At 57.6% G+C, this 24,368-nt stretch overlaps 1 protein-coding gene across 1 annotated transcript; it reads right to left on the bottom strand.

The window, feature by feature from the left end:
- Positions 1–309: 309 nt before the first annotated feature.
- Positions 310–24,138, bottom strand: PPP5C (protein phosphatase 5 catalytic subunit). The gene is made up of 13 exons (XM_029209925.1): positions 23,956–24,138; positions 17,491–17,732; positions 10,063–10,210; positions 9,255–9,376; positions 6,323–6,388; positions 5,903–6,001; positions 4,907–5,012; positions 3,372–3,514; positions 3,180–3,267; positions 2,262–2,302; positions 1,989–2,167; positions 1,001–1,082; positions 310–832 (listed from the first exon to the last, which is right to left on the bottom strand). Exons 1-13 carry the CDS (start codon positions 24,074–24,076, stop codon positions 770–772), a joined length of 1,500 nt encoding a protein of 499 aa, XP_029065758.1. The 5' UTR covers positions 24,077–24,138; the 3' UTR covers positions 310–769.
- Positions 24,139–24,368: the final 230 nt, after the last annotated feature.

Below are 24,368 nucleotides of genomic sequence, written 5' to 3'. Positions count from 1 at the left end.
CCGCTGGGCTGTGAGCAGCCTCAGTGAACACTTGCTGACGGGGATCGGCAGAGGGAAGGAGGAGCTTCTGCTCTGCCCTGGTCTCCCCACCTGCACGTGAGCCATTGTTGGGGGTTCTCTGTCCCAGGCAGCAGAACTCTCCCTCAGGAGCCCACTATGATGGGCAAAGGGGCTGCTTGGCTGGCTGGCCCCAAGACCGGCCTGTCCAGCTCCAGGGTGCCCCAGGGAGATGAGAGATGAGGGGACGGGACTTCATGAAGCGGTCACCCCCATCCCAGCAGCTCCCGAGGCTCCACCATCGGAGACAAGCTGACTTACAATAATGACTTTATTTTAACATAATTAATTACAGACATAAAAGAGCCGGGAAGGGGGTGAGCCCCAGCCTAGCCCTGCCCTGGGGCTGCCAGGAGCGGGTGAGGTGCAGGTGAGGCCTCCCTGATGACCCTCCTTCCAGGGGTCTTCCCATGGCGGGGACCTATTGCTTTAGCAGGGGAGGGGCCACGCAAGCAAGGGGGCGGGGAAGCCTCTGGGCCCCGCCCCCCCCAGCAGTGCTGGCCTCCCTCCAGAATGCCGGCTCGGTGCCCCACCCTCCGCCTCTCCACCTCCTTCTTCTTTGTCCAGGGAGCAGACCATCTGGCCAGCCCCCCACCCCCTCTGCAAACCTAAAGGGGAATAAATACAAACTTTACAAAGTAAAAGGGGGTTCCAACGTTGCCTGGGCTGGGCGCGGGGTCGGACGGGGAGCAGGGCCCCTGCCGCGTGGGCCTCACATCATTCCCAGCTGCAACAGCGTGCTGGCATAGGCCATGGGCTTGACATCGGGGTGAGGCTGAGAAACCAGAGGAACACAGGTCAGACACAGACAGAAACGAGCCGGCACGCGGAGCACCAGACGCAGAAGCCAGCCCTACCCCTGAGAGCCGTTATGCACTCATAAGAGCCTCTTGCCCCCGGGGCCCAGGCCAGGGAGAGCAGGGGACCCAAGGGGGTGACTCACCACTGCTGTGAACTGGTGGAACTGGGGCCGCAGGTCAGAGCCCCGGAGGTGGATGTAGGCAGCTTTGTTCCCCATCTGGTCGCTGCGGGGACAAGGGCAGAAGGGACGGTGTGGTCCATCAGAGGCTGGGTGGGCCTGGGGCATCAAGGAGGAGGCGGGGCGGGGAGAGGGAGGGAGAAGAGCCCTGGACAGAGTCAAGGACACGGACGGACAGAGGCTCACCAGGCAAGAGAGAGGAATCCAGGTGAAGAGGGGCCCAGGGGGCCGAGGCAGGAGGCGTGGGGATGAGGGGGAAAGAGGGCCACGTGGGAGCCGGGGGCGGGGAGGAGAGGGCCCAGGGAGCAGGGCCGGCAGAGGGCCTTCCTGACAGGATGGGCAGAGGGCACGGGCAGCCCCGCAGAGGCAGGACTCTTGCCAAAACCTGGTCTCCAGGCTGACCATGCCCTGGCTCTAGTCAACAGGAAACACAGGGGACAGAGGAACGTGGTGTCCGGCCACCTGGGGATGGAACGGCCAGAGCACAAGAGACTCTGGTTTCTTCAACCAAAAACCAGCAAGGGGGAGGGCAAGAAGAACAGGCAACTCGAAGATCAGGAGACTGAAAACGTGGCCCTTGTTTGGGTCCTGCTTGGAAGAAATCGACTAAAATGAGACGTTGATGAGAGACGTGGGGAAATGGAACTCTGGCTGGGTTCAGGTGACCTCTTTAGAAGGTGTGACAGTGGTATCACAATTATACACAGAAAAGAAGACCTCCTTCTTTCAGAAATATACTAGGGCAACAACGGGTAGAAGCGAGAATGCCCGGGGTTTGCTTTACAATAGCCCACGGTAGGGGTGGTGAGAGCTGGTAACTGTTGAACCTGGGTGACAGGTACGTGGGCGTTCATCATACTATTTTATCTACTCTTACGTATCCTGGGAATTTTCTATCACAGAAAGTTAAAAAAAGAAAACCACCAGATGGGTGGGGCAGGTGGGGACGTACCAGTAGTTGGGGGCAGAGAAGACGGTGACGCAGCGCCCGCCGTGCGCCACCTCATAGCCCTCGGCCTTGACCTCGTGGCTACGGATGATGTAGTCCAGGTTGTTCTCCTCCAGGAAGGCCTTGGTGACGTCGGGCCCAAACTGGCAACTCACACCCCGCTTGCTGACCGAGCGCCCGTTCTGGGGAGACAGGGAGCTCAGGGTGCCTGCTGCTCCAACCCGCCCGCTCTGCCCACAGCCCGCACCTGCTGGCCACGGCCCCGGGCAGACTGACCTGCGGCTGCGGGTCCGACCAGAGCAGGTCGCACATGGGACCTGGAAGGGAGCAGAGGGGAGCGTCGGGGCCTGACGGAGGGCAGGGGAGGGGCCGTCTGCCGCAGGGCGGGCATGGGGCACGTGAGACAGGACTCTGAGCCGCTGCTCGCCTCCCCGCTGACCTTCCCCCAGGACCAGACCCCATTCAATCCATTAGGGCCCCAAAGCTGGAGGGAGCGTTTCTTTGTTGTTTTTTTTTTTTAGCCGCACCACGCAGCATGCAGGATCATAGTTCCCCCACCAGGGATGCAACCCGAGCCCCCTACAGTGGAGCGCGGAGTCCCAACCACTGGACCGCCCTGGGGCCAGGGAAGTCCCTGGAGGGAGCTTTTAACACTGCAGTTCTGACCAGGTCCCTCTGTTGCTCAAGCCTCTGTGGCTCCCACTGCCCTAGGAACAAAGACCAAGCTCTTCACCCGGACCTGTGAGGCCGGACAGGGTCTGGCCTCACCAGCCCCTCCACGCCCCGCGCTTGCCCGGCTGCACTCCTGCAAGAAGGCACCTCCTCCTCCTGCCCTGTCAGTGTTCGCGTGGTGCCCCCAGGAGGCCCTCCCACGGCCCGCTACCTCACCACTCCACACACACCCTCTCCCCACAGCTGTGTGTGGTTAACACTCTGCTGTGTGTCCCCATCACATCACTGCAGGGGCAGCAGGTGAGCTCACAGATGAAGAAATAAATGACCGCTGTGTGCTGCGGACACTCATGCTCCCCGGCCAGCACTGCCTCACGAGGGAGGTGCGCTGACCCAAGTTACAGGTCAGGAAACTGAGGCTCAGCCTTGCTGTCTCTTGCCGAGGGCGCAAAGCCCATTGGGGCAGGGCTGGAGCCCCCGAGCCCCAGGAGGGAGGGGCTGTCCCCAGCCTTCCCCAGTCACCTGAATCTGGGGGCTGCCGACTCCGCTCGATCTTCCTGATGTCGTCCAGGGTGACGCCGTCTTCACTGAACAAGCCCCCGTGCATGATCTGGGGTTCAGGTGGGAACAGCAGCGTGAGGGCAGGGGCCAGCCACACCTCAACCCTCTGACTCACTGCACCTCATAGCGGCGGCGGGGGCGGGCCTGCCTCACCAGCACTTTGCCATTGATACACTGGGCCAGCGGGAGCCACTCGAACACCTCGCTGAAGAGCTCATACATCTGGGCTGTGTACTTGGCCTTCACCTCACCCTCAAAGCCGTAGATCTGGTTCATGTTGTCCGTCTCATGGTTGCCTGGCCGACAGCAGGACAAAGAGAAACCTCAGCACCGCTGGGTGCCCTCTGGCTCAGACCCCGGCCAAGGCTGAGGACAGCCTGGTGGCCCCAAGCCAATGGCATCCACACAGCAGCTCACTGGTCCCTCCCAGAAACCCAGCCCCTTTCTAGAGGGGCAAACGGGCTGAGAAGGCACATGGCCACAAGGCCCAGGCCTGCACTGATCATCACGGAGTGGGTGAGGCCTGGGTTCAGCCCTGGTCCCGATCCCAAGTGACCAGAGGCCTGTCCCTTGCCCCTGTGAGCCTTGGGCTCCTTCTTGAAGGACTTGCCGTACGTTTTGGGCAGGAAGTACCAAGGAGGGGGAGGTATTGACAAAGAAGAGGCCCCCTGCAGAATGCCTGCTGTGGGCCAGCCCCACGCCGTGCTTTTATCTTCCCACCCGCAACCTCATTCCTCCCTCCCGGGGCTTGGGGGAGACAAGGAAGCTGCCAGGCCCCCACGGCTGCAGCAGGCGCTCATGGAGCATCTGCCACACGCCAGGTCCTGCTGCAAGAACCCCCCGAACCTGGCTGTGAACCTGCCCGGTGTCAGCACTCGTGCCCCCAGGAGCCCCCAACCCAGCCCGCTGCCCTCACTTCCTCCTGGTTCTCCCCCTCTCCAGGCTGCACCTTCCGCTCACCGCCCCACCTCTCAGCGGGCAGGTCCTCCGCCGGCGGCCCTCACTCCCTGGTGAGCTCATCCTGCCCAATACCACATGTACGCTGAGGAACCCACACTTTACAGCCCCCCGGGTGCCCCCAGACATCTCTCAGTCTCACAGCCACGTCCAGAGCCAAGCTCCCCATCTTCCAGCCTACACCCTGCTCTTCCTGTCCCCTCATCTGTCAGTGGCAGCCACAGCCCTCCAGATGCTCCAGTCAAAACCTCGGAGTACCCCCTTTGACCCCTTCTCTCTCTCACACCCTCATCCAGCCCACTGGCAAACACTCTGGGTTCTACTTTGAAACGTGCGCCCCAATCCAGCCACTGTTCCCACCCGGGTCCGGCCCCCACCAGCCTCCCTGCTCCCCCCACTCTCAGCCCTTGGTTTGCTCCCCACACGGAGGCCCAAGGGGTCCTCTTAGCACCAGAGGGAGCCCCTGGCCCTCCTCTGCTCAGAGCCCTCCCACGACCAAGCCCTCGCCAGGGCCCACAGAGCTCCAGTAACGTGATGCCGCTGCACAGTGCACAACCTGCTCGGCCTTACAGGGCAGGCCCGTGCATGATCTCAGTGAAGACACAAAACAAACACACCTGCGACCGGTATCCCCACTCCTCAGGTAAGAAATGGGAGGCTCACAGAGGAAAAAGCGAGGGCTCTGCCCAGGTCCCCACACTGACCCCAGACCCTGCTGCCTTCCAGCTCACCTCGAAGTAGGTGAAAGTGATCAGGGTACAGGAGCTTAAAGCCGAAAAGGGTGAGGATCACTTCTACAGAGAAGGAGCCGCGGTCCACGAAGTCGCCATTAAATATCTTCCCTGCTAAGGAAAACAAGGGGGGGGGACTGCTCCCTCCTCAGCCCCTCCACACCCCGGCTCCTGTCGGCACTGCCCCGGGGTCGAGAACGCCAGCAGGGCTTGGGGCATCTGGCCTTTCGTCTCTCCTCACTGTGTAGGTCTGGCCCAGCAGCTTGGCCTCTCTGAGCCTCGGGATGGTACTAAGATCTCCAACCTCATCTGCTCCTCAGGGAAACTGATGGCAGAGGGGGAGACCCCAGGTGGTCAGCCGGCTTCAGCTCTCCCCCCAGTATAGGCCCAAAGCCACAGGGCAAATGGGACACAGGCCTGGTAGCCCCACCCAGTGGCCATTCATCAGGCAGTTATAACATGAGCAAATACTTATTCAGCATGGACAGTGGGCCACTGAGCACGTCACAGGTGTTAACACACTATTCCCCTCAGTAGCCCGATGAGGGAAGCCCACTTTACCACTATCTCTTCTCCCCATCTTACAAACGAGGAACCCGAGGAACTGCGAGGTGAAGTGACCTGCCACAGCCATAGCTGGAAAACGGCACAACCAAGAGGGAAGCCAGGTGTGGGCAGGGCCAGGCGCCCCACGTATGTGCTCTTGTACCACACACATCCAGCCCTCTTTCAAGCCGGGGAGAAGCTGGGGCTCGGACACACTGGCCACCTGCCCAGGTCACACAGCAGGCGGGGACTGGCCCTGACCAGTCTGGCCCTAGAGCCCGGAGCGCAAGGCCGCCAGCCGCTCCACCCCCGCTCAGTGCCAGAGCAAGCACTCAGGCCTCTCCCTCCTCAGGCTCACGCCTGTTTCCCAGGCAGGGGTTCCTCTCCCTCCTGCACCCCATACCCAGGAGGCGGGGCAGGGGAGGGGCCTGCCCTTCCGAGGAAGGATACGTAGGGGTTGGTGTCCGAGGGTAAACCGTTGAGCTCAAATATGTTGAGGAGGTCATAGAACTGGCCGTGGGTGTCCCCGCACACTGTAATCTTCTCTGTCTGGAAGAAAAGAGGCCACCGGAGAGGGAGGGGCCCAGAGAGAGATGTGGGGAGGGGGGAGGAGCGAGGGGAGGGGGGAGAGGTCACAGCAGACCGAGAAGAACCGTGCAAAATACACAGGCGTAAGGCACAGAAATGAAGAGGGGAGGAGAGAGACAGCCAGGAGGAGAGAGACAGGGTGGGGGAGGAGGGCAGACGTCAGGGAGAGAGAAGGCAGACCAAGCCCGGTGGGTCTGTGAGTTTCTGAGCTCCGTGGCCCCTCCCCAGCCAGGGAGCCACCCGCCCCGGCCCGCCTGCCCGCACACTGCCCCCAGCGCGCACCTCTTTGAGCGTGGTCTCCACGAGTGTGCTCAGCTTGGAGAGGACCTCTTTGACCTGTACCAGAATCTGGAAGGCAGGGCAGGCTGTGAGTGGGGCCAGCTGGAGGGCCTGCTGCCCACCCCAGCCCCAGAGAGACTGTACTGGCCAGGAGACGCTGCTGGGCTGAGGGTGAGGGAGAGGCGGGGAGGGGAGAGGAGAGGAAGGGGCAGGAGAGGCCTGGCTGCGCGGGTGCTGGCCGGGAACAGAGGCGGCCCCCAAGCTGTGACCCGAGTGTCCCATGTGGTATTTAAACATCAGGATTATTTCATGGGAAAACCTAGATTCTTGGTTTCTCTTAAAACAATCAGCATGGATGGACCTAGAGACTGTCATACAGAGTGAAGTAAGTCAGAAAGAGAAAAATAAATACCGTATGCTAACACATATATATGGAATCTAAAAAAAAAAAACTGGTTCTGAAGAACCTACGGGCAGGACAGGAATAAAGATGCAGACATAGAGAAGGGACCTGAGGACACAGGGAGGGGGAAGGGTAAGCTGGGACGAAGTGAGAGAGTGGCATGGACATATATACACTACCAAATGTAAAATAGATAGCTAGTAGGAAGCAGCCGCATAGCACAGGGAGATCAGCTCGGTGCTTTGTGACCACCTAGAGGGGTGGGATAGGGAGGGTGGGAGGGAGACGCAAGAGGGAGGAGATATGGGCATATATGTATACGTATAGCTGATTCACTTTGTTATAAAGCAGAAACTAACACACCATTGTAAAGCAATGACACTCCAATAAAGATGTTAAAAAAAAACAAAACAAAAACGATCAGCATCATGAAGAAACACACAGGATGAAGCCAGATGTGGAACATTTTATAAAACAACTGGCTTGGAAACGTCTAAATGTCAATGTCACGAAAATCTCCCAAAAAGGCTTGAGACTGCTCTAGGTGAAAAAAAAGGTTAAAAAGGCAGGTCATATGCAGTAACTGATCCTTCAGTGGATTCTGGATTTTATTTTATATTTTATTATTATTATTTTCGGCCACGTCGCACAGCTTGTGGGATTCTTAGCTCCCCAACCAGGGATTGAACACAGGTCCTCGGCAGTGAAAGCACAGAGTCCTAACCACTGGACTGCCAGGGAATTTCCCGGATTTTGGATTTTTTTTTTTTTAAAAAAAAAAACAGCTAAAAAGAATGTCTGGGGGGAAAAACTGGGGAAAATTAAAATATTTGTCTAGAAACACAGAGTATTAGTTCTTTCAGATTGAAGATGACCTTGACAATGTCATGTACACCTGACAGTGTTTGCAAATCTTATGGACAGCCTGTGGACTGTTTGCATTAGTCAGTATTATTGTACTGGTGCTAAATTACTAAGGTGGGATGACTAAATCATAGTCACGTAGGAGAATGTCCTGTTTTTAGGGCTTACAGATCATGATGCAACTTATTCTCAAATGGTTCAGGAAAAAGAAAAAAGTGTATGTGTATATACACACCCATATACATAGAAAGACGAAGTGAATGCGTCAGAATGTTAACGGTGAACCTAGGTGAAAGGGGTATGATGTTAACCGCACTGTTCTTTTGACTCTTCTGGAGGCTTGACAATTTTCTAAATACAAAGCTGGGAAAACAGAGTGTTAAAGAGAAGAGGAGGGAATTCCTTGGTGGTCCAGTGGTTAGGACTTGGCACTTTCACTGCCGGGGCCTGGGTTCAATCCCTGGTTGGGGAATTAAGAATCCCACAAGCTGCACAGCAGGGCCTGGAAAAAAAAAAAAAAAAAAAAAAAAAGTAGGAGATGTCCACTTCAGGTCAGAATGTAAAGATTTGTGCAAGACTGTCATTCTTGCCCTAATGACGAGAACAAGCCAAAAAAAAAACAAAAACAAAGGAACAAACAAAAAAACCCCTGAAACATCTGAGAGCAAGGACACAAAGAAACCTAAATTAATCAAACTGCAGGCAGTAACGGTGAGAAACCCTTCCCTGGGAGAAAGGGACCGTGACTGCATCCCTCCTGGCAGCGCACCAGGAGGGCAAGACCCTTCAAGGCTGAGGGAAAGCCAGCAGAACCCTCGTGCCTGCGTGGGCTGGCATTACAGAGCCCTGAGGGGCCCCGCCGCAGGCCTCCACCCTCGCCCTCAGATTCTCTCCCACAGCCACCCAGAAGGCGAGGCGCAAGGCGGCGTGGTGGAGAGAGGCCATCTGAGGCACAAAAGTGGGGGTGAGACTGGAAGGCAGAGAACTCCCCAGCCACCCCATCTTGGCAGCAGGGCTGAAAATCAGAGCGCTTTCCTCCAGTTTCAAAAGCTGGAGACTTTACAGCATAAAGACATCCCTGGGATTTTGCCAGGGCTAAGATCCCAAGCCCTGCTGACGGGAGAGTCCTGATTCCACTCTGAAGACACCTGACACCGGCGGTGAACTAAGTCCAATAAGACCTGCCCCTAAACTGCAGATGAGATGGACAGAGACCCTCACAATAGCAGCCCGACAGAATCAGGTCCTGCCGTTTCCTGAAGGAAAGTTTTGTCTCAGTCGCTACTACTCTTTTACACAAGATGTCTGGCATACAATAAAAAATTATAAGACGCAAAGAGCACACAACGGAAGCAGACCCAGAGATGGTGGAACATCCAGACAGAGACTTTAAAATAACTATGAAAAAAATGTGTTAAAGGATCTAGCAGAAAAGGTAAATGACATGCATGAACATATGGGGCAGAGAGATGAAAGCTATTGAAAAAAATAACCCAATGGAAATGCTAGAAATAAAGAATTCATTTGCAGGGTGCCAGGCACACCACGGGCTCAGCAAGTGTTCACTGCCGGTACCGCCCTTCTCTCGCGCCCCGTGATGGGGCTGAGGCCCGGCTGTGATGCTATCCTGGGGTCCCAGGCGCGTTCAGCCCTCGACAGGGGCGTTACCTGGTAGGCGCACTTCCGATGCAGTTTCTTCTGGTCCTTGTACCACTGCATGAGCTCTTTCATGAAAGTGATTGTCACTTCGCCGTCCTCCAGCTTGGGCCCGCTGTACTCATCCTCGATGGCTGGCGTGTGAATGGGGGGACGAGAGTCAGTGGCCGTGGCCACCGTGAGGGTGGGAAGTGGGGCCTGGCTCCCAGGCACGGGGCAGACGGCGCTGGACACACAGGTTGAGAGGGGGATGGAGTGAGAGAAGATGCCACTCCCCGGCCGGGTCCTCTCATGGCCCGCTCCTTCCGTTCAGGTCAGCTCAAAGGCCCTCTCCTCGACTGGACTTGACAGCACTTAGCACCGTTAACTGACTAGTCAATCCTCTCTCCCCACTAGGACACCAGCTCCAGGAGGGCAGGGACTGTTTTGTTCTCAGCTGTATCCCCAGTGCCTACAACAGGGGCACCTATTAGGTGCCCAATAACCATCTGTGGAATGAATGACAGACTCAGCTGAGTGCCCAGAGGACCTACGGACAAACCAGACACAGGAGGCCCGTGACGGGTGAATGCAACTGTGGACGGCAGGGTGGGTGGTACAGCAGGGAAGCTCGCCCGAATCCGGAACCTCCAGACCCAGCTCTGGACTGTGGAGTCCCCAGAAGCGCAGGCGAAGGAGCAACAGCGTGTGGGGACGGGCACCAGAGGCACCACTGAGCCCCATCCCCCCTGCGCCCCAGCATGCACTGGGAATGGAGGGCTCAGGCAAAGACGAGGAATGCTCTGGGCCGGGCACAGCGGGGCACCCAGGCCTGACTCACTCATGCTCTCGATGTCGAGTGAGTCCACGACGGAGCGCTTGTGCTCGTCACCTGCGATGGCCCGCTCGAAGGCCTTCTGCTTCACGATCTTGTTGCATTCCTGGTATTTCATCTTGGCATCCTTGTCGTGGGGCTTCACCTTCACCACCTGGGTGCGTGGGTGGGTGAGAGGGGAGGGAAGGGAAGAGGCATCAACACCCAGGCCGGGGTCGGGGCCATAGGGAGGCGGGGACGCCGCGGCTGCCCGCGGCCTGCCTGGCCCGGGGCTTCACGCCTGCTGAGCAGAGCACCCGTGCTGGGTGCACTAGGGGTGCAAGCCTGGGCTCGCTTCACCTTTAGGCCTCAGCTTCTGCATCCCCAAACTGGGCCTGACAGAGCTGCCCACACAGGGCTGCCGGGTGGGTAAACGTGCTAACCCACGCAGATGCTCTTAATCAATCTTAGCTCTGACCATCATCAGAATAAAGCTGGCCCCACTTCAGCTTCCTCACTGGAATCAGAGCGGGCTGAGGTGCACTTTACTGATACCGTTACAGTCAATACCAAGGAGGGTGGGATTGACAGGAAATGGTGGGCCGGATCCAAAGTCATAATTTACAGCCCAGACTCATCTGAAGAGGCAATGACTTGCTGGATAACCCGGACTCGCTGAGCCTAAGTTTTCTCATCTGCAAGATGGGGGAGATGACAGGCTCCACCTGCCAGGGCTGTTGGGGGTGATACACAGGGCCTGGCATGCAGCCTAGGCTCTGTGGGCAGCAGCGGGCACCTCGTGGTGACGTGGCCCTTGTTCAACCTTGGGCTCTGGGGAGACCCAGGACAAGTGAGTTCCCTCAGTTTCCTCCCGTGTAAGGTAGAGGTGACAGTGTTTCTACCCTAGGGGGCTGGGAGGACTAAACAAGTGAACACTTGTGAAGTGTGTGCAGCGGTGCCAGGCGGGAGTCCAGTCCACATTAGCGTAGGCTGCTCTTCAATGCCCTCTCTCGTGGGCTGCTGCATTCATTAAATGAGATCGTATGGAGGAAGCGGCAGGCATACGGCTTTGGGACACACTTAGCTCTCAGGAAAAGGAGCCTGTCCTCTCCGCTCTCCTTACCTTCTACCCTGCTTCCTAAAAGCTCTGATCCTCCAAGCTGAGAGGCAGGCAGGGCTGCATTCAGATCCCAGCTCTGCTACTTACTTGCTGGGTGACCCTGGGCAAGTGAATTCACCCCTCTGAGCCTCAGTTTAGTTATCTGTAACTGTTCCTGTAACTATTAGTGGACCCTGCCTGACCTGCGCACCCTGTTGGCCCCCCCAGGAGCGGACTCCCACAGCTCCTGTGCCGGGGGGCCCGAAAGGGGTGTGCCAGGGCTGGCCCTCAAGGGCAGGGATGCCCCCCGGCGGAAAGCCTGGCAGAGTGAGTCAGAAGCCTGGGAAAAGGCATCTGCTAATAACCCCTGAGGGTCAGTGTGGCTCACGCCCCTGAGAATGGGTGTGCAGGCCAGGAGCGGGGGCAGGAAGCTGGTTCGGGGCAGGCTCAGGCTAGGGCACCCTGCCAGGCAGCTCCACCCGGGGTAGGGGTGCGGTGTGAGGCTTGGGAGAAAGGCAGCACCAGACCTTCCCTGGAGTCCTCCCCACCAAGGAGACCTTACGAGTCCACACCGCAGGACGAAGTCCAAACCACCACTGGGCCTGGCCCACAGAGGCCCGCCCACCCCTCCACGTTCTCTGTTTGCCCAGCACTACCAGCCAGACCAAACTCCCAAGTCCCCAAGTGCACCAGCTCCTTCTCAACTCCAGGCCTCGTACAGGCTGCCCCCGGCCCAGAGCACCTCATTTCTACCTCCAGCGACTTTCTAGCCCCTCCTCCTCCTCCAGGTCTCAGCTCCCCTTTCCCCTCTCCCCCAGGCTGGGTCAGGCACCCCCTCTGGGCTCACACAGGGCCCTGGGCTCCCCCGGCCCGCCCCAGCCCGGAGCACTGCTGGAGATGGGTCTGCCTCCCCACTGCAAGGCGGCCATGGCCACGAGGGCAGGGCTGAGGCCGAGTCCCAGCTGTGAACGAATGCCCGGAGTGGATGGATGCCCCACTAAGCATTCCCTCTGAGCCACTACCCTGTTCGCAGACAGCTCAGAGGCTGGGGTGCGGGATGCAGGCAAACGCCGACGACCCCGGGAACAGAGGGGTGGGAGCAGCGACAGCAGCAGCGGCACCGGGACACAGCTAAGTGTTCGAACGCTCACCACGCGGCTGATGTTGTGAGCAATTACCTTGCTCACTGTATCCTAGAGCAGCTCTATGGGATGTTATCACATCTCCACTTGACAGATTAGGAAACTGAGGCCCAGAGAGGTGAGGTCACTGACCCGAGAAGCCAGGATTCAGCTCTCTCGCTGCTTGAGATCCTGCTCCCCCAGCACGCTGGAATGTGCTCCCCTCCCTACCGCTGCCACTGTCCCCACGGTGCCCTGCGCGGCCTCCAGGGAGACACCGTCGTGGTCATGAGTGCAGGCTCTGGGGCCAGGCCTCCAGGGTCTGCATCCAGGCCTTCCAGGGCAGGCAGCCCTACCTCTCCAGCCTCCCTCAGCTTCTAGAAAGCGAGGGAGGCTGGAGAGGTGGAGGGTGGCTGTGAGAATTTAACAGCAGGCCCATCACAGGGCCCAGCAGCGAGCGAGTGCCTGTGCCAGGGCCTGGGGCTGCTGCGACTGCTACTATAACTGGCTGCCTGGCTGGGAAAGGGAAGTGACCCTGCCAGGCTCCCGCTCCTGGGGAAGGTCGTTTGCTCCAGGTTGGAGGGGCCTAGTGGGTCCCAAGGCCTGTTGGGTCAGAAGCGAATGCTGGACTTTTCTTTAAAAAGTGGGATCTGGGGGCTTCCCTGGTGGCGCAGTGGTTGAGAGTCCGCCTGCCGATGCAGGGGACACAGGTCCGTGCCCCGGTCCGGGAGGATCCCACATGCCGCGGAGTGGCTGGGCCCATAAGCTATGGCAGCTGAGCCTGCGCGTCCGGAGCCTGTGCTCCGCAACGGGAGAGGCCACGACAGTGAGAGGCCCGCGTACCGCAAGAAAAAGAAAAAAGCGGGATCTGGGTTGTATCCGTGTCAGTGCCCAGATTCTGATAGTGATGCCAGATACGTCACTGGGGAGAGCTGGGAGAGTGGGATCTCTGTATTACCTCTTACGGCTGCGTGTGAAGCTACAACGTTCTCAAAATAAAAAGCTGCTTTTAAAAAGTGGTATTTTCAGCTGGGAGTATTCACAGGCAGTAACTACGACTCGAATCAATGAAATGATAACATAGGCTTGTGATCCCCACGTGAAGCCACAGGGGCTGCGCGTGTTTGGGAATTGGGAACTCTTCGGATTTTAGAAAGGTGACACAGTGCACCCGCGTGCTGTATGTTACAGGACACCTCCAGCAAGTCCGGGTGGCACCTGGTAACCACACACACTCCCGTTTCTGCAGTGAAACTTCTAGTCGCACTACGTGGGGGCAAACAAGACCATCAACGGCCTATCAGTTCAGATCAGATTTTGCCACCAAATGAGTTGCCCAAACTTACCAGACTATTTTTCACAACGGCTCGGGTTTATAACTGAGGTGAAGGAGGACTGTAGTCTGGGAGCAAAAGCTCACTTCAGGGGACCCACATGACAATGGGTGGTGGGCCATCATGACTACTTCCAATGTAGAGGTGATGGGATGCAGCCCAGAGAGAGGCCACGCCTGCCAGTGGCACATGGGCAACCAAGGAAGCCAGGGGTCTGGGGGAGGCAGTGGGAAGCAGGACACTAGGGTTTTCACCCCATGGGTCGAGACCCTCCAGTGAATTCATCTAGGAGGTCACACAACACTCCTTCCATAATAAATCAGAGTGAGACCATCGGAGTACGCTGTCTGAGCTAAGGGCGATGATTATGCCGACAAGTCTGGGACCAGGCTGTCCCTTCCTGGCTGCAGGACCTTGGGGCAGTGACTACTCTCTGGGCCTTGGTCTTCTCACCTGTAAATCAGGGATAGTAAGAGTCCCCACTGCGTAGGGTTGTCATGAAGATCACATGAGTTTTCACAGCACGAAGGTCACCAGAGCACCCGGCCCCTGAGAGCGCCGTGTCAGGTGTCAGCTGTGACCGTTCCTGTTACTATCATACGTCCACACCTTAGGGGAACGGGCGTTCGTACAGGCTAGCGAGGCAAAACGCACTGCTAACTGACTGTGCTGGGCTATGCTGTAAGAAGAAACCCAAATGCAAACCATATTACAAACCAAACCCCAAAAATCCCAGGAGAGGGTGAGGAGTGCTGATGGAGTCCCCCAGATCCGGCACGGGCCCGTGTGACTCACCACCTGAGTTCCAGCCACAGACGGGAAAGAACACAGGTGGAATCTTCTGAGAAGAGGACCCAATAAGGGGGCGGGGAATCCTGGAGCCAGAGTCCCCCGGAAAGGATGAGCTTGGAGATGAGGGGCATTGGTGGGGGGATTCAACATGGACCCATGGAAAGGGGAGATCAGCTCCTGCCCTGGAGGGAAAGCAGAAGAGAGGTGCCCCCACGTCCCCGCCCCCTAACAAGGCCCTGTGCCTGCACACGGCCCTTCCTGGGGGCCACAGCCTCTTCCCCAGACACCCCCAGGAGAAAGCGCACCCAGTACTGAGCAGGGGCAGGCCCTACTCTGAACGTACTACTCTTGCCGAATCCTCACAAGGCCACTGAGGCAGGCTCTGCTGTTATCTTCCGTTTACAGATGAGGACACTGAGGCCGAAGATCCAAAGCTCTCAGAGATACACAGCTCATAGCCGGGCGTCCTGACCGCGGAGCCGGTGCCTCCAGCCCCTGCATGAGTGACCTTCAGAATTTGAGACTATGACTCACAGTAAGAAATATATATTTTATCACACCTAATACACATCCGTATTCACATAAATGAAAAATACTCTTTCCCAAATATATACGTACTTCCTCCAAACAATGAACTGCTGTCTTCTTCTCTATTCTATTTGATGAAGACAGAAGTGCTGGTCTCAAACTATTACACTGACTTCACGGCCCACTAACCATTACAAGCATGGACCATGGGTTCAAGTCTCAGCCCTGCCACTTCGCTGCTGGGTGACCTTGGAGGAGGGACTTCCTCTCTCTAGACCTCTTTTTCCTTCTTGCAGAACGGACTGAACGCATTTTCCTTCTTGTAAAAAGCACGTCAAGAGCTCACAGCAGAGCTAGGCCCACAGTAAGTATGCAGGTGACGAAACTGAGGCTAAGTATGCAGGTGACGAAACTGAGGCTGAGAAAAGAAAGGTCCTTCACCTGAGGGCCCAGGCTGCTGTGAGACAGAGCCTCAGGCTCTTTGTTTAACCAAGGTCACATCTTGGTTCCGCCTCCGAGGATGCCATGACTTAAGAGGGGGCCTGGGCACATCCTCCATGAAACTCCAGCACGTCACAAGATAGCCCTGGAGGTAGAGACTCTGGATGGGGAGCCACCCCAGGGCCCAGCCCTCTGCCCTGCACCCAGAGTCGGATGAAACGTGTCAGAAAGGACGGCCTGCAGGCGGGCGGCTGGCCCAGGTGGGCAAGGATCTCAGGCTCGTGCAGGGGCTCCCCAGGGCTGCTGGCAGAGCCCTCACAGGGAAATGGACCGTGACCCGGCCCCCAGGACATCCGCAAGGCCCGGGAGAAAACTCAGATGCAGTATGCCCACAAGACGGTTGCAAGTGACCTCTCAGCCTCATGGAATATGTGGGGCGAGGCCCCAGTCTGGGCCAGAGCTGTGCCGCAGACCTGTGCTTGGGGTTCCTCTCATCTCCTGCCCCCTCCCATCTCCTCCAGGCCCCTCCCCCCATTTGGGGACCTGCAGGAAAGCCCTGTCCCCATCCAACCCCACCTGTCTTCCGAGTTACTCATTACAGAGCCCTCCAGCCCTATGATCTTTACGCACACCACTTCACCAGAGCCCAACAGCCGCCCAGGAGGTGGCCACTCCTCTTGTCACCATTCTCCAAATGAGGACGCCAAGAGACAAGGGAGAGGTTTGGCTGGGGAACGGCCTGGGAGCCCACGCTTGCAAGGGCTCTGTTCTGCTGCTCCTTCCTCCGTCCTCCTCCCGGGGGGTCACCCCAGCCCCCTCCTCCATTCCGCCCCTCAGTCTCTGAATTATCTCTTCCTCCAGGCCTCTGCCCGACCCTGACACAGGTGCCCCCGGCCCAGCGCCTGGCTGGAGCCTACACTTGGCCTGACAGCCGCCCTCCTCTCCGGGCCAGCAGCCAGCCCCAACCGTCTGCCCCGGCTCCCTCCAACTGCAGCCTGTGGCTCTCAGCCTCCCCTGCCGCCTCTCCCGACACAACAGAAGCTGCTCAGAGTGCGTGACGAATGAAATGAAAGGAGGGCGTGCCGGGTGCGTTGCGGGGACGGGGGCAGAGTGATCATTCATTCAACGAACACTAAGCCCCTGTTGGATGCCAAGCACCATCCCAATGACCAGAATAAACAAAACCCCTACTCTCAAGGAGCGACTCTCTTGAGTGGGGAAAGACGTGGGCCGGAGGGCTGGGCTGCCTGCGTTCAGATCCCAGCTCTGCCACTCGCCTGCTGCGTGCTGGTGGGCAGGGGGCTTGAGCCTTCTGGGCCTCAGTCACCCCATCTGTACGATGGGAGTAATCACAGTTCCCACCTCACAGGGCTGCCGCACGAGTCCCTCAGCCAGCTGACGAGAAGGGTATCGAACATGCGTGGCCCGAAGGCGTGTGTTCTGGGAGTCCTTACCACTGTCGTTATCATCAGAGCAGTTACAGTGATGGGGTGGCAGATGAGCGAGTGAACTGGTGAATTCTTGCCGTCCTCTAGGTCCCCTCCCTTGTCACCTCGTTAAAACACATTCCCCGTTTGCTCCCTCTACAGCATATCACCCTCGTCTATTTTCTCCCAGGCCCATATCCTCACCTGCAACGATTCTGTGTACCCTCACAATGACGGGTTTGCTTTTTGCCCGCCTCCGAATTATAAGCTCCACCAGAAGAGCTGTGTGCCTCTTGTTCACCAACAATAACAGCAACAATTATCATAATAGTTAATTGTTACAGAACACTGACTACATGCTAGGGGCAGTTCTAAACACTTGGAAAGCAGAGGCTCATTTATTCTTCACGGCAACCCTAAGAGGTGGGTCTTACTGTCCTCCCATTTCACAGATGTGGGAAAGGAGGCACAGAGAGGCCAGGTAACTTGTCCCAGGTCACCAGGCGACGATGGCAGAGCTGGGCTACGAGCCCGGCTGGCATCTGTTGGATGAGCAAGAGGCAAGTAAACGTGTGAATGGCCCCCTCATACCTTCCCCGTCTAGTCCAGCCGCACACACAGAGGCCGTCCTCCCCCAGCCCGCCCCACCCGGCCCTCAGCACCCGCCCGGCTCAGAAGCTGGGAGCTGGCTCACCCCCCGAGGCCTGGCTCACCGTCTCATAGTCGCGCAGGGCGGCCCGGAACTTGCCCAATGCCATGTTGCTGGCGGCCCGGCGGTAGTAGCCCTTGATGTACTTCTTGTCCATCTCGATGGCCCGCGTGGCGTCGGCCAGCGCGTAGCCATAGCACTCAGTGCGCAGGTAGGCCAGGCTGCGGTTGCCATAGTAGATGGCATGGCTGGGGTTCAGCTCGATGGCCTGGCTGTAGAACTTGATCGCGTTCTCGTAGTCCTTGGCTGTGAAGACGGAGGAGGAGAAGCATGAGGCAAGGCTGCCACCGCCCAGCCAGAAGAGGCCCTGGGCTGGGTACTCGCCCAGTCCCCCAATTTACAAATGGGGAAACTGAGGTCCACAGCTGAGCTCAGAAACGTCTCTTCAGCCCACCCCCCTTCCCTGTCCTGACCTGTCCCACCCTAGCACAGGCCTTGTCTCCTCAGGCCCAAATCCCTAAGACCCCAAATCACTTCCACACACCCATCCACCCAACCATCACCCCCCAAGGCCCCAGGTGGACAATACTTCTTCCAGGACTTCAGGAGGGTCTTACTGAATGTTCCCCATGGCCCGGAGAGGATATGTTACTGAGTGCCAGACCTGGGCTGTGAACCAGCAAGTGTGAGTCTTCCCTGAGCCCCTTGGTTGTCCAGCCCCCCAAGCAAGTAAACAAGCCCAAAGAGGGGTTCTAGTAGGAGAATAGGAAGTGGGGAAGGAAAAACCTACTTAGGTCTCAAGAAGGGGACACTTCAGCAGAGACCCAAAGGAAGTGACAAACCAGACCAGAGGAAGAGCATTCCCAACAGAAGGAACAGCAGGTGCAAAGGCCCTGGGGGTGGGGGGGAAGGGGTGAGAGAGCATTATGTTCCAGGACCAGCAAGAGGGTGGTGTGGCTGGGGTGGAGTGAGCTGGGGGAGGGCAGGATATGAGGGCAGGGAGGCTGGCAGGACAGATCCCAAAGACCACAGCCAGAGCTGGGTGTGGACATCGATGTTCTAAGTGTGGAGTGACAGGATGTGACATCTGGCCAAGGGGAAAGGTCAATTTTATTTGAAATGAGCTACGGCCATGCCTTGCACGTTACATCTCAGCCTGTGGAATCCTCACATCTCCACGGCATAAGCACCGTCTGGTGCTCACTTTACAGCAAGCCACAGAGGTCTTGTTCAAGGTCAAACACTCAGTCTGTATCTGCAGAGCTGTCTTGGGTCCTGCCCATATGGCCATTCAACAGGCAGGAGGCCGAAGCTAGGAGGTGTGCCCGAACTGCGGAGGCCATGATGTGCCAGGTGCCACATGGGGCTCTTGGTGCATGAGTCGCCTCACTGAACCCTCAAGGCAACCCCGAGGACAGCTGCATTAGCCCCATTTTCCAGGCGTGGCTCTAGGAGGGAAACCCCAACACACAAAGTGGCAGGCAGGAATTGTGAGCCAGGCCAAGACCCAAATGCTCCCACTCTCAACCTCCGTACCAGGCGGCCTCTCAGTGGGAGCCTGGCATAGAGACAGGCACAGACACAGGGGCAGGTAGCCTGGGCCCAATTGCTGGCTCCACTCCTTACTAGCCGTGTGTCCTTGGGCAAGTTATGTGCCCTCTCTGGTCTAAAGTTTCAGAGTCCTCCAGACACTGAGCCTAAAATGAAAATTCCTACCCTAACTTCCACTACTCTTTTCTCCAGAGCCATCTGATAAACCATGGCTTTCCTTTGTTTGCTTATAATCCATCATCCCAATTTGAACCTAAGCCCCATAAGGGCAGGGGCCCTGATTGTCTTACTTCTTTGAACCCTTGCCCTGTCTGAGGACACAGCAGCCCCCAGCCCTGCCCTCCTGGGGCTCACAGTCCAGTTGCGGGGTGGGAGTGACACAGCACACACAGATCCACCCCCAGGCAGTGATGACCCAGAGTGTTTTACAACTGGGGCAACCCAGAGGGGATGCTGGAACTGAGACCTGGAGGAGGAGAAAGAGTGAGCCAGGTGAAAAGAATGGAAGAAGAGGATTCCAGGCTTCATGAATGGTTCCTGAATGAAGGCAGGAAGGAAAGAAAGAAAAAGACAGGACACACTTACACTAGAGAAAGAAGCCAGGTGCTGGGAGATGCCAGGAACAATACAACAGCGATTCCTCCTGCAGGCTGACGTCTGGCAATCTTTCAAATGGCTCGGGTGCCACCTCCTTTGGGAAGCCTTCCTTGACACCCAGGCTGGATCAGGCACCTCTCCAGCTGCCTCGGCCCCTGGGCTCCCCTATGCCAGCCCTGCCCCCTCTGGGTAGTCACCGTTAGGTGACGGGTGTGTCCCCCAGGATGGTGAGTGCTGGAGGGCAGCCCAGGACTTCCCAGAAACACGCAAGGGCAGAAGCAGGCAGCCCAAGTCTGACTGACCCTCCCTGGAACACCAACACCTTCGAGGGCTCCTTCCAGCCTCCCGGCTGGGCTCCAAAAGCAGACTGGCCAGTGCTCTTGCCGGGCCGTTCAGCATGGGGTGGGGAGCCTGGTGTCTCGGAGCCGGACATCTGGCTCTGAGGATCCCGACCACGAGACCTTGGGCAGACAGCCTCCCCTCTCTCAGCCTCAGCTTGCTCATCTGAACTGCGGGAACCACAATCGGCCCTGCCTCATGGGCTGGTTGTGAGGGTGAAAGGAACTCCTGGATGAAATGTGGCTACAGCAGAGAAAGAGGTCAGCAGAGGCTTGTAAAAGAAGTGAATAAATGACTAAATGAAAGGAAGAAGAGACTAGAGCAAACAGGAGGGGCCTGTGCTTCGCACAGCCACCCAGTGGCACCAGATCCCAGCCCTGCTCTGTGTGCTCGACAAATATGAACGCATTTAATCCTCAAGAGAGGCCCCATTTTAGAGGACGAGACTGAGGCGCAGAGAAGTTAAGGTTTGCCCAGGGGTCACACAGCAGGTAAGAGGAAGAAACAAGATTTGAACCCAGGCAGCCTGAGCTCCTAAGCCTGTCTACAAACTGTTAGACTCAGAGGCCTCCTGGGGGGTCAAACAGAACCCCTCTCTTTTTACAGAAGGGGGTGGGGGGCATTGAGGCCCAGAAAGAGGGGAAGAGAGCTGAACGACATTGAGGATCAGGCTCTGCCCCACCAGGGCCTCTGGAACGGGCCTGAGTTCACAGAAGTGATCCAGCCATGCTGATGGGGGCGGGGGGCCTGGGGCCCCTCTTCTCCCACCATGTTGAGCCCCTGGGCCCCTCTTCTCCCACCATGTTGAGCCCCTGGGCCCCTCTTCCCCACCATGTTGAGCCCCTGGGGCCCCTCTTCTCCCACCATGTTGAGCCCCTGGGGCCCCTCTTCTCCCACCATGTTGAGCCCCTGGGGCCCCTCTTCTCCCACTGGGGCCAGGACGGCTCCAGGTGAGGCTGTGGCTAAGGACTCTGAACGTGGGTGCCAAGCACGCGTGGTGAGGAAGGGGAATATCCGGGCTGTGCTGCTCACACACCCTGACCTTGGGCAAGCGGTTTCACTCCTCAGAGCCTCAGCTTCCTCTATAAACAAACAGGCCCGCTCCTACCTAGTGCCTGGGGGAGGATTAAACAAAGTGGTACCTGGCCACCATGGGGGGCTCAATTCAGGTGAGCTGTAATTATTCTTTTTATTGCTATTCCCCCAGCCCTGGAGACTGGGGCTCTGCGCCTGCAGCTGCCTGCCAAACAGCGAGGGACCTGGACCAGAAGGGGCATTCCCCTCCGTTCCAGCTCAGTGCCAGGACCATTGGCTACCTGCCCAGTCTCAGGCCTCCTAAGAGCTCAGATCCCAGGTCCTGGAGGGCAAGGAGCCCTTCCCGACGGCCTACTGTTTCCCAGAATTCTTCCCTCGCCACAGCATCACCCCCATACTTGCTGCTCCTCTCGAGCCCCATTGCAGGAACAGCCCCACCTTCCACACCACCCCCAGCTGGAGACTGGACCCTGTCCTGGACACCTGATCCCTCCAGCCCCAAAGCCAGGCAGTCACCCTGTTCTGTCATGTCAGCCTCCAGAACATCTCTCAAATCTATTCTCTCACTTCCACCCCGAGAACCCCTCTCTGCCCTGGTCTGGCCTTCACCCTCTCCTGCCCAGGTTCCTGCCCCAGCCTCCTCCCAGCTCTCCCAGCGTACGCCCCCTCCTGCCGCTCCCGAGGGGCCTTCCTGAAGCACAAACCCAATCCAGTCCTTCCCCACTCAGAACCATCCACGGCTCCTCGGGGTCCTCAAGTGGAAAGCTCGGGCTCCTGCCTGCAGCCTCACCATAAACTCCTCTGGCCTCTTACACTCCAGCCCCACTCACTTCCTTGGTGCCAGGCTCACCTCTGGGCCTTTGTCATCCAGCTCTTCCTGCCTGGGGTTCCCTCCTCCCTCTCTCCAGGCGGCCGCTGTCATTCTCCCTCTGAAACATTTCTTGAGTCGATTTCCGTCTCTCCAGCCTAGTGGGCACCACCCCCCTCCCCACTCACCTGTCCACCATTCTAGTCTCCTTCCTGGTCTCCAGCCTTGCCCTTGGGTCCAGTCTCTACAAGGCCGCTGGGGGATCGCCTTCAAACGCGCTAATCAGACAGTGTTGCTCCTCTCTTCAAACCTTCCTTGGCTTCCTACCACCCTTGGGATCACGTCCCTGACCTGCCTCCAGGGATCTACCTTACAGCCTCACCTCTCACCAGCCCCACCTCCTTCTCGCTGCTCTGGCCTGACCTGACTTTCCCACTCTTAAAATCTGTTCGTGCTCCCACCAGAGGACAGCTCTCCACTAATGCTCTGGATTCCTCCCATGCCCCACCCCTCCTCCAGGGCTCTGCTGCTGTAGGTCTCCTCTCTCTCCTGCAAGATCAACTCTCTCTCTGTAGGACCATACTCTTAGTCTCTTCTATCCTTAAAAAAAGGCACCCTCCCCCCATTTCTCCACTCCCCCTCAGAACCAAAATTCTCAAAACCCTTATCAACAATTGCTGTCTCCACTTCCTCATCTCCCATTCACTCTTCAGCACCCTTCCCTCTGGCTACCATCGCTATCACCCCCTAGAAACTGCTCTGGTCAAGGCGACCACCAACATGTTATGGAGGCAAATCCAATGGTCAATGCTCGGTGCTCGCTTTGGCAGCATCCGGCCTCAGGTAGAGCCCCTCCTTCTAGATGCACTCTCTTCTCTCAACTTTCCTGATTTTCCTTCCACCTCACTGACCACTCTTACTCAGCCTCTTCTGTTCTAAACATTAGAATCCCTTGAGGTTCCGTACTAGGCCCCTTCTCTTCTGAGGTGACCTCATCCATTCCCAGGGTGTTCCAGTCCACCCATAGGCTGATCATACCCAAATCCCTCCCCAAAGACTTCCAGACTGGCCCGTCTACCTACTCAATGTCTCCTCTTGGATAGCAGAGTCAAATCCACACTAGTCTATGCAGTGACTTGGGACACCCTACATGAACTGGCCCCTGTCCTAAGCTTATCTTGTACCTGTTTCCCTACTAACTCGTTAAAGTTCCAGCCAAGCCAGCCAGTCTCTTTTCATTCCCGACCTCAGGGCCTTTGCACAGGCAGCTCCACCCACCTGGGACACTCCTTCCCAATTCTCTTTCTCAACTTAAATGCCTTTTCCTCAGTACGATCTTCCTTGACCGCCCTCTCTAAAGTACTAGCCTCTAACCCTTATTCTCTACTTCACACTACGTTGGGGTTTTTCCAAAGGACTCATCACAGCTTCTAAGTATTTTAATATTTATCTGTGTGTTTACTCAATGTCTGAGTCTTCTGCTAAGTTACAAGCTATATAAGGGTAGGGCTACATCTGTCTCATCTACTGCTACATCCCTAACGTCGAGCATGGTCCTTAGCACATAGCTGATGCTCAATAAACGTAATGAATGAATGAATGAATGGGTGCCCCCACACCTTTCTTTCCCAAGATCCTAAGTCATACTCTTCTTGGGATTGCCTCACCTCTACTCCCAGAACCTCCTTTCTCCTGGTGTAACCCCAAATCTCCTACTTCCTTTCCCTCCCATCTAATGATCTATTCTCCACTCCCATGATTTCCTGCTCTATTGGGACAGTTCCCCCCTCCCCCCCACTTGGTGTCTCTCCACTTGGTAGCGCCATCACTGCTCTGCCCCATGTCACTACTTGGTAGCGCCCTCTTCAGGTCTCACCATAAGCTGGCACCTCTGGGGTCTCACATTTGGTAGTGCCCTCATTCCCGTCCCCCTCCCGTTTCATACTTGGAAGCGCCTTCCTCAGTCTCCCCACTTAGCACCCGCTCCGTACGCCACTTCTAGGTGTCACCCCTTCTCTCAGAAGGCCCCTCTGTCGCCCCTTGGTAGCGCCATCCTCGGCCTCCCCACGCCCAGTCACTTGGTAGTGCCTGCCCCGCGCCCAGGCTGGCGCTCCTCGTTGCCATGGTTCCGCGCGGGCCCGGCACCCCTTGACCTGGGCCGCTCTCCACCCTCCTTCGCTCCCTCCAGGGCAGGCGCACCTTTGAAGTAGTCGTTGGCCTGCGTCTTGAGCTCCTCTGCCCGCTTCAGAGCGCCATCAGCCGGGGGCTCGTCCCGGGGGGGCTCAGCACACTCGGCCCGCTCGCCCTCCGCCATCGCCATGCCGCAAAGCGACCCCCCACCCTGGCAACCGCGGCCAGCGGCACCCGGCCGAATCGTCGCGAAGGAGTGCCGAGTTGCCGCTGCCGCTGCTGCACAAGTGTCGTAAAGCGCGGGCCCTGAAGGCTCCCTTCGCGCGCCTGCGCAGGGCGCTTTAGCCATAGAGCGCGCGGAGAAGGTGACCAGAGGGCCCCCTGACGGCGCCCTTCCTAGCATGAGCCAATGGGGAAGGCGAAAAGGGGCGCGCGGGCAAAAAAGGCCCGGCGTGGCCCTGTCTCCCAAAGTTCCATGTTCC

This window comes from Monodon monoceros, unplaced genomic scaffold, assembly GCF_005190385.1.
Source record: "Monodon monoceros isolate NGI ecotype Baffin Bay Population unplaced genomic scaffold, NGI_Narwhal_1 Super_Scaffold_10, whole genome shotgun sequence".
Lineage (NCBI taxonomy): Eukaryota > Metazoa > Chordata > Mammalia > Artiodactyla > Monodontidae > Monodon > Monodon monoceros.
The sequence above is the reverse complement of the archived record's forward strand: the minus strand, read 5'-3'. Positions and strand labels throughout refer to the sequence as shown.

Excerpts from the sequence above, each read along its gene's own strand:
- PPP5C (XM_029209925.1), bottom strand. The coding sequence starts at position 24,076 with ATGGCGATGGCGGAGGGCGAGCGGGCCGAGTGTGCTGAGCCCCCCCGG. Across the intron at positions 17,733-23,955 it reads GGCCAACGACTACTTCAAAG|CCAAGGACTACGAGAACGCG; the intron begins GTGCGCCTGCCC and ends CCGTCTTCACAG. Across the intron at positions 2,303-3,179 it reads TCGGCAGCCCCCAGATTCAG|GTCCCATGTGCGACCTGCTC; the intron begins GTGACTGGGGAA and ends GCTCCCTTCCAG.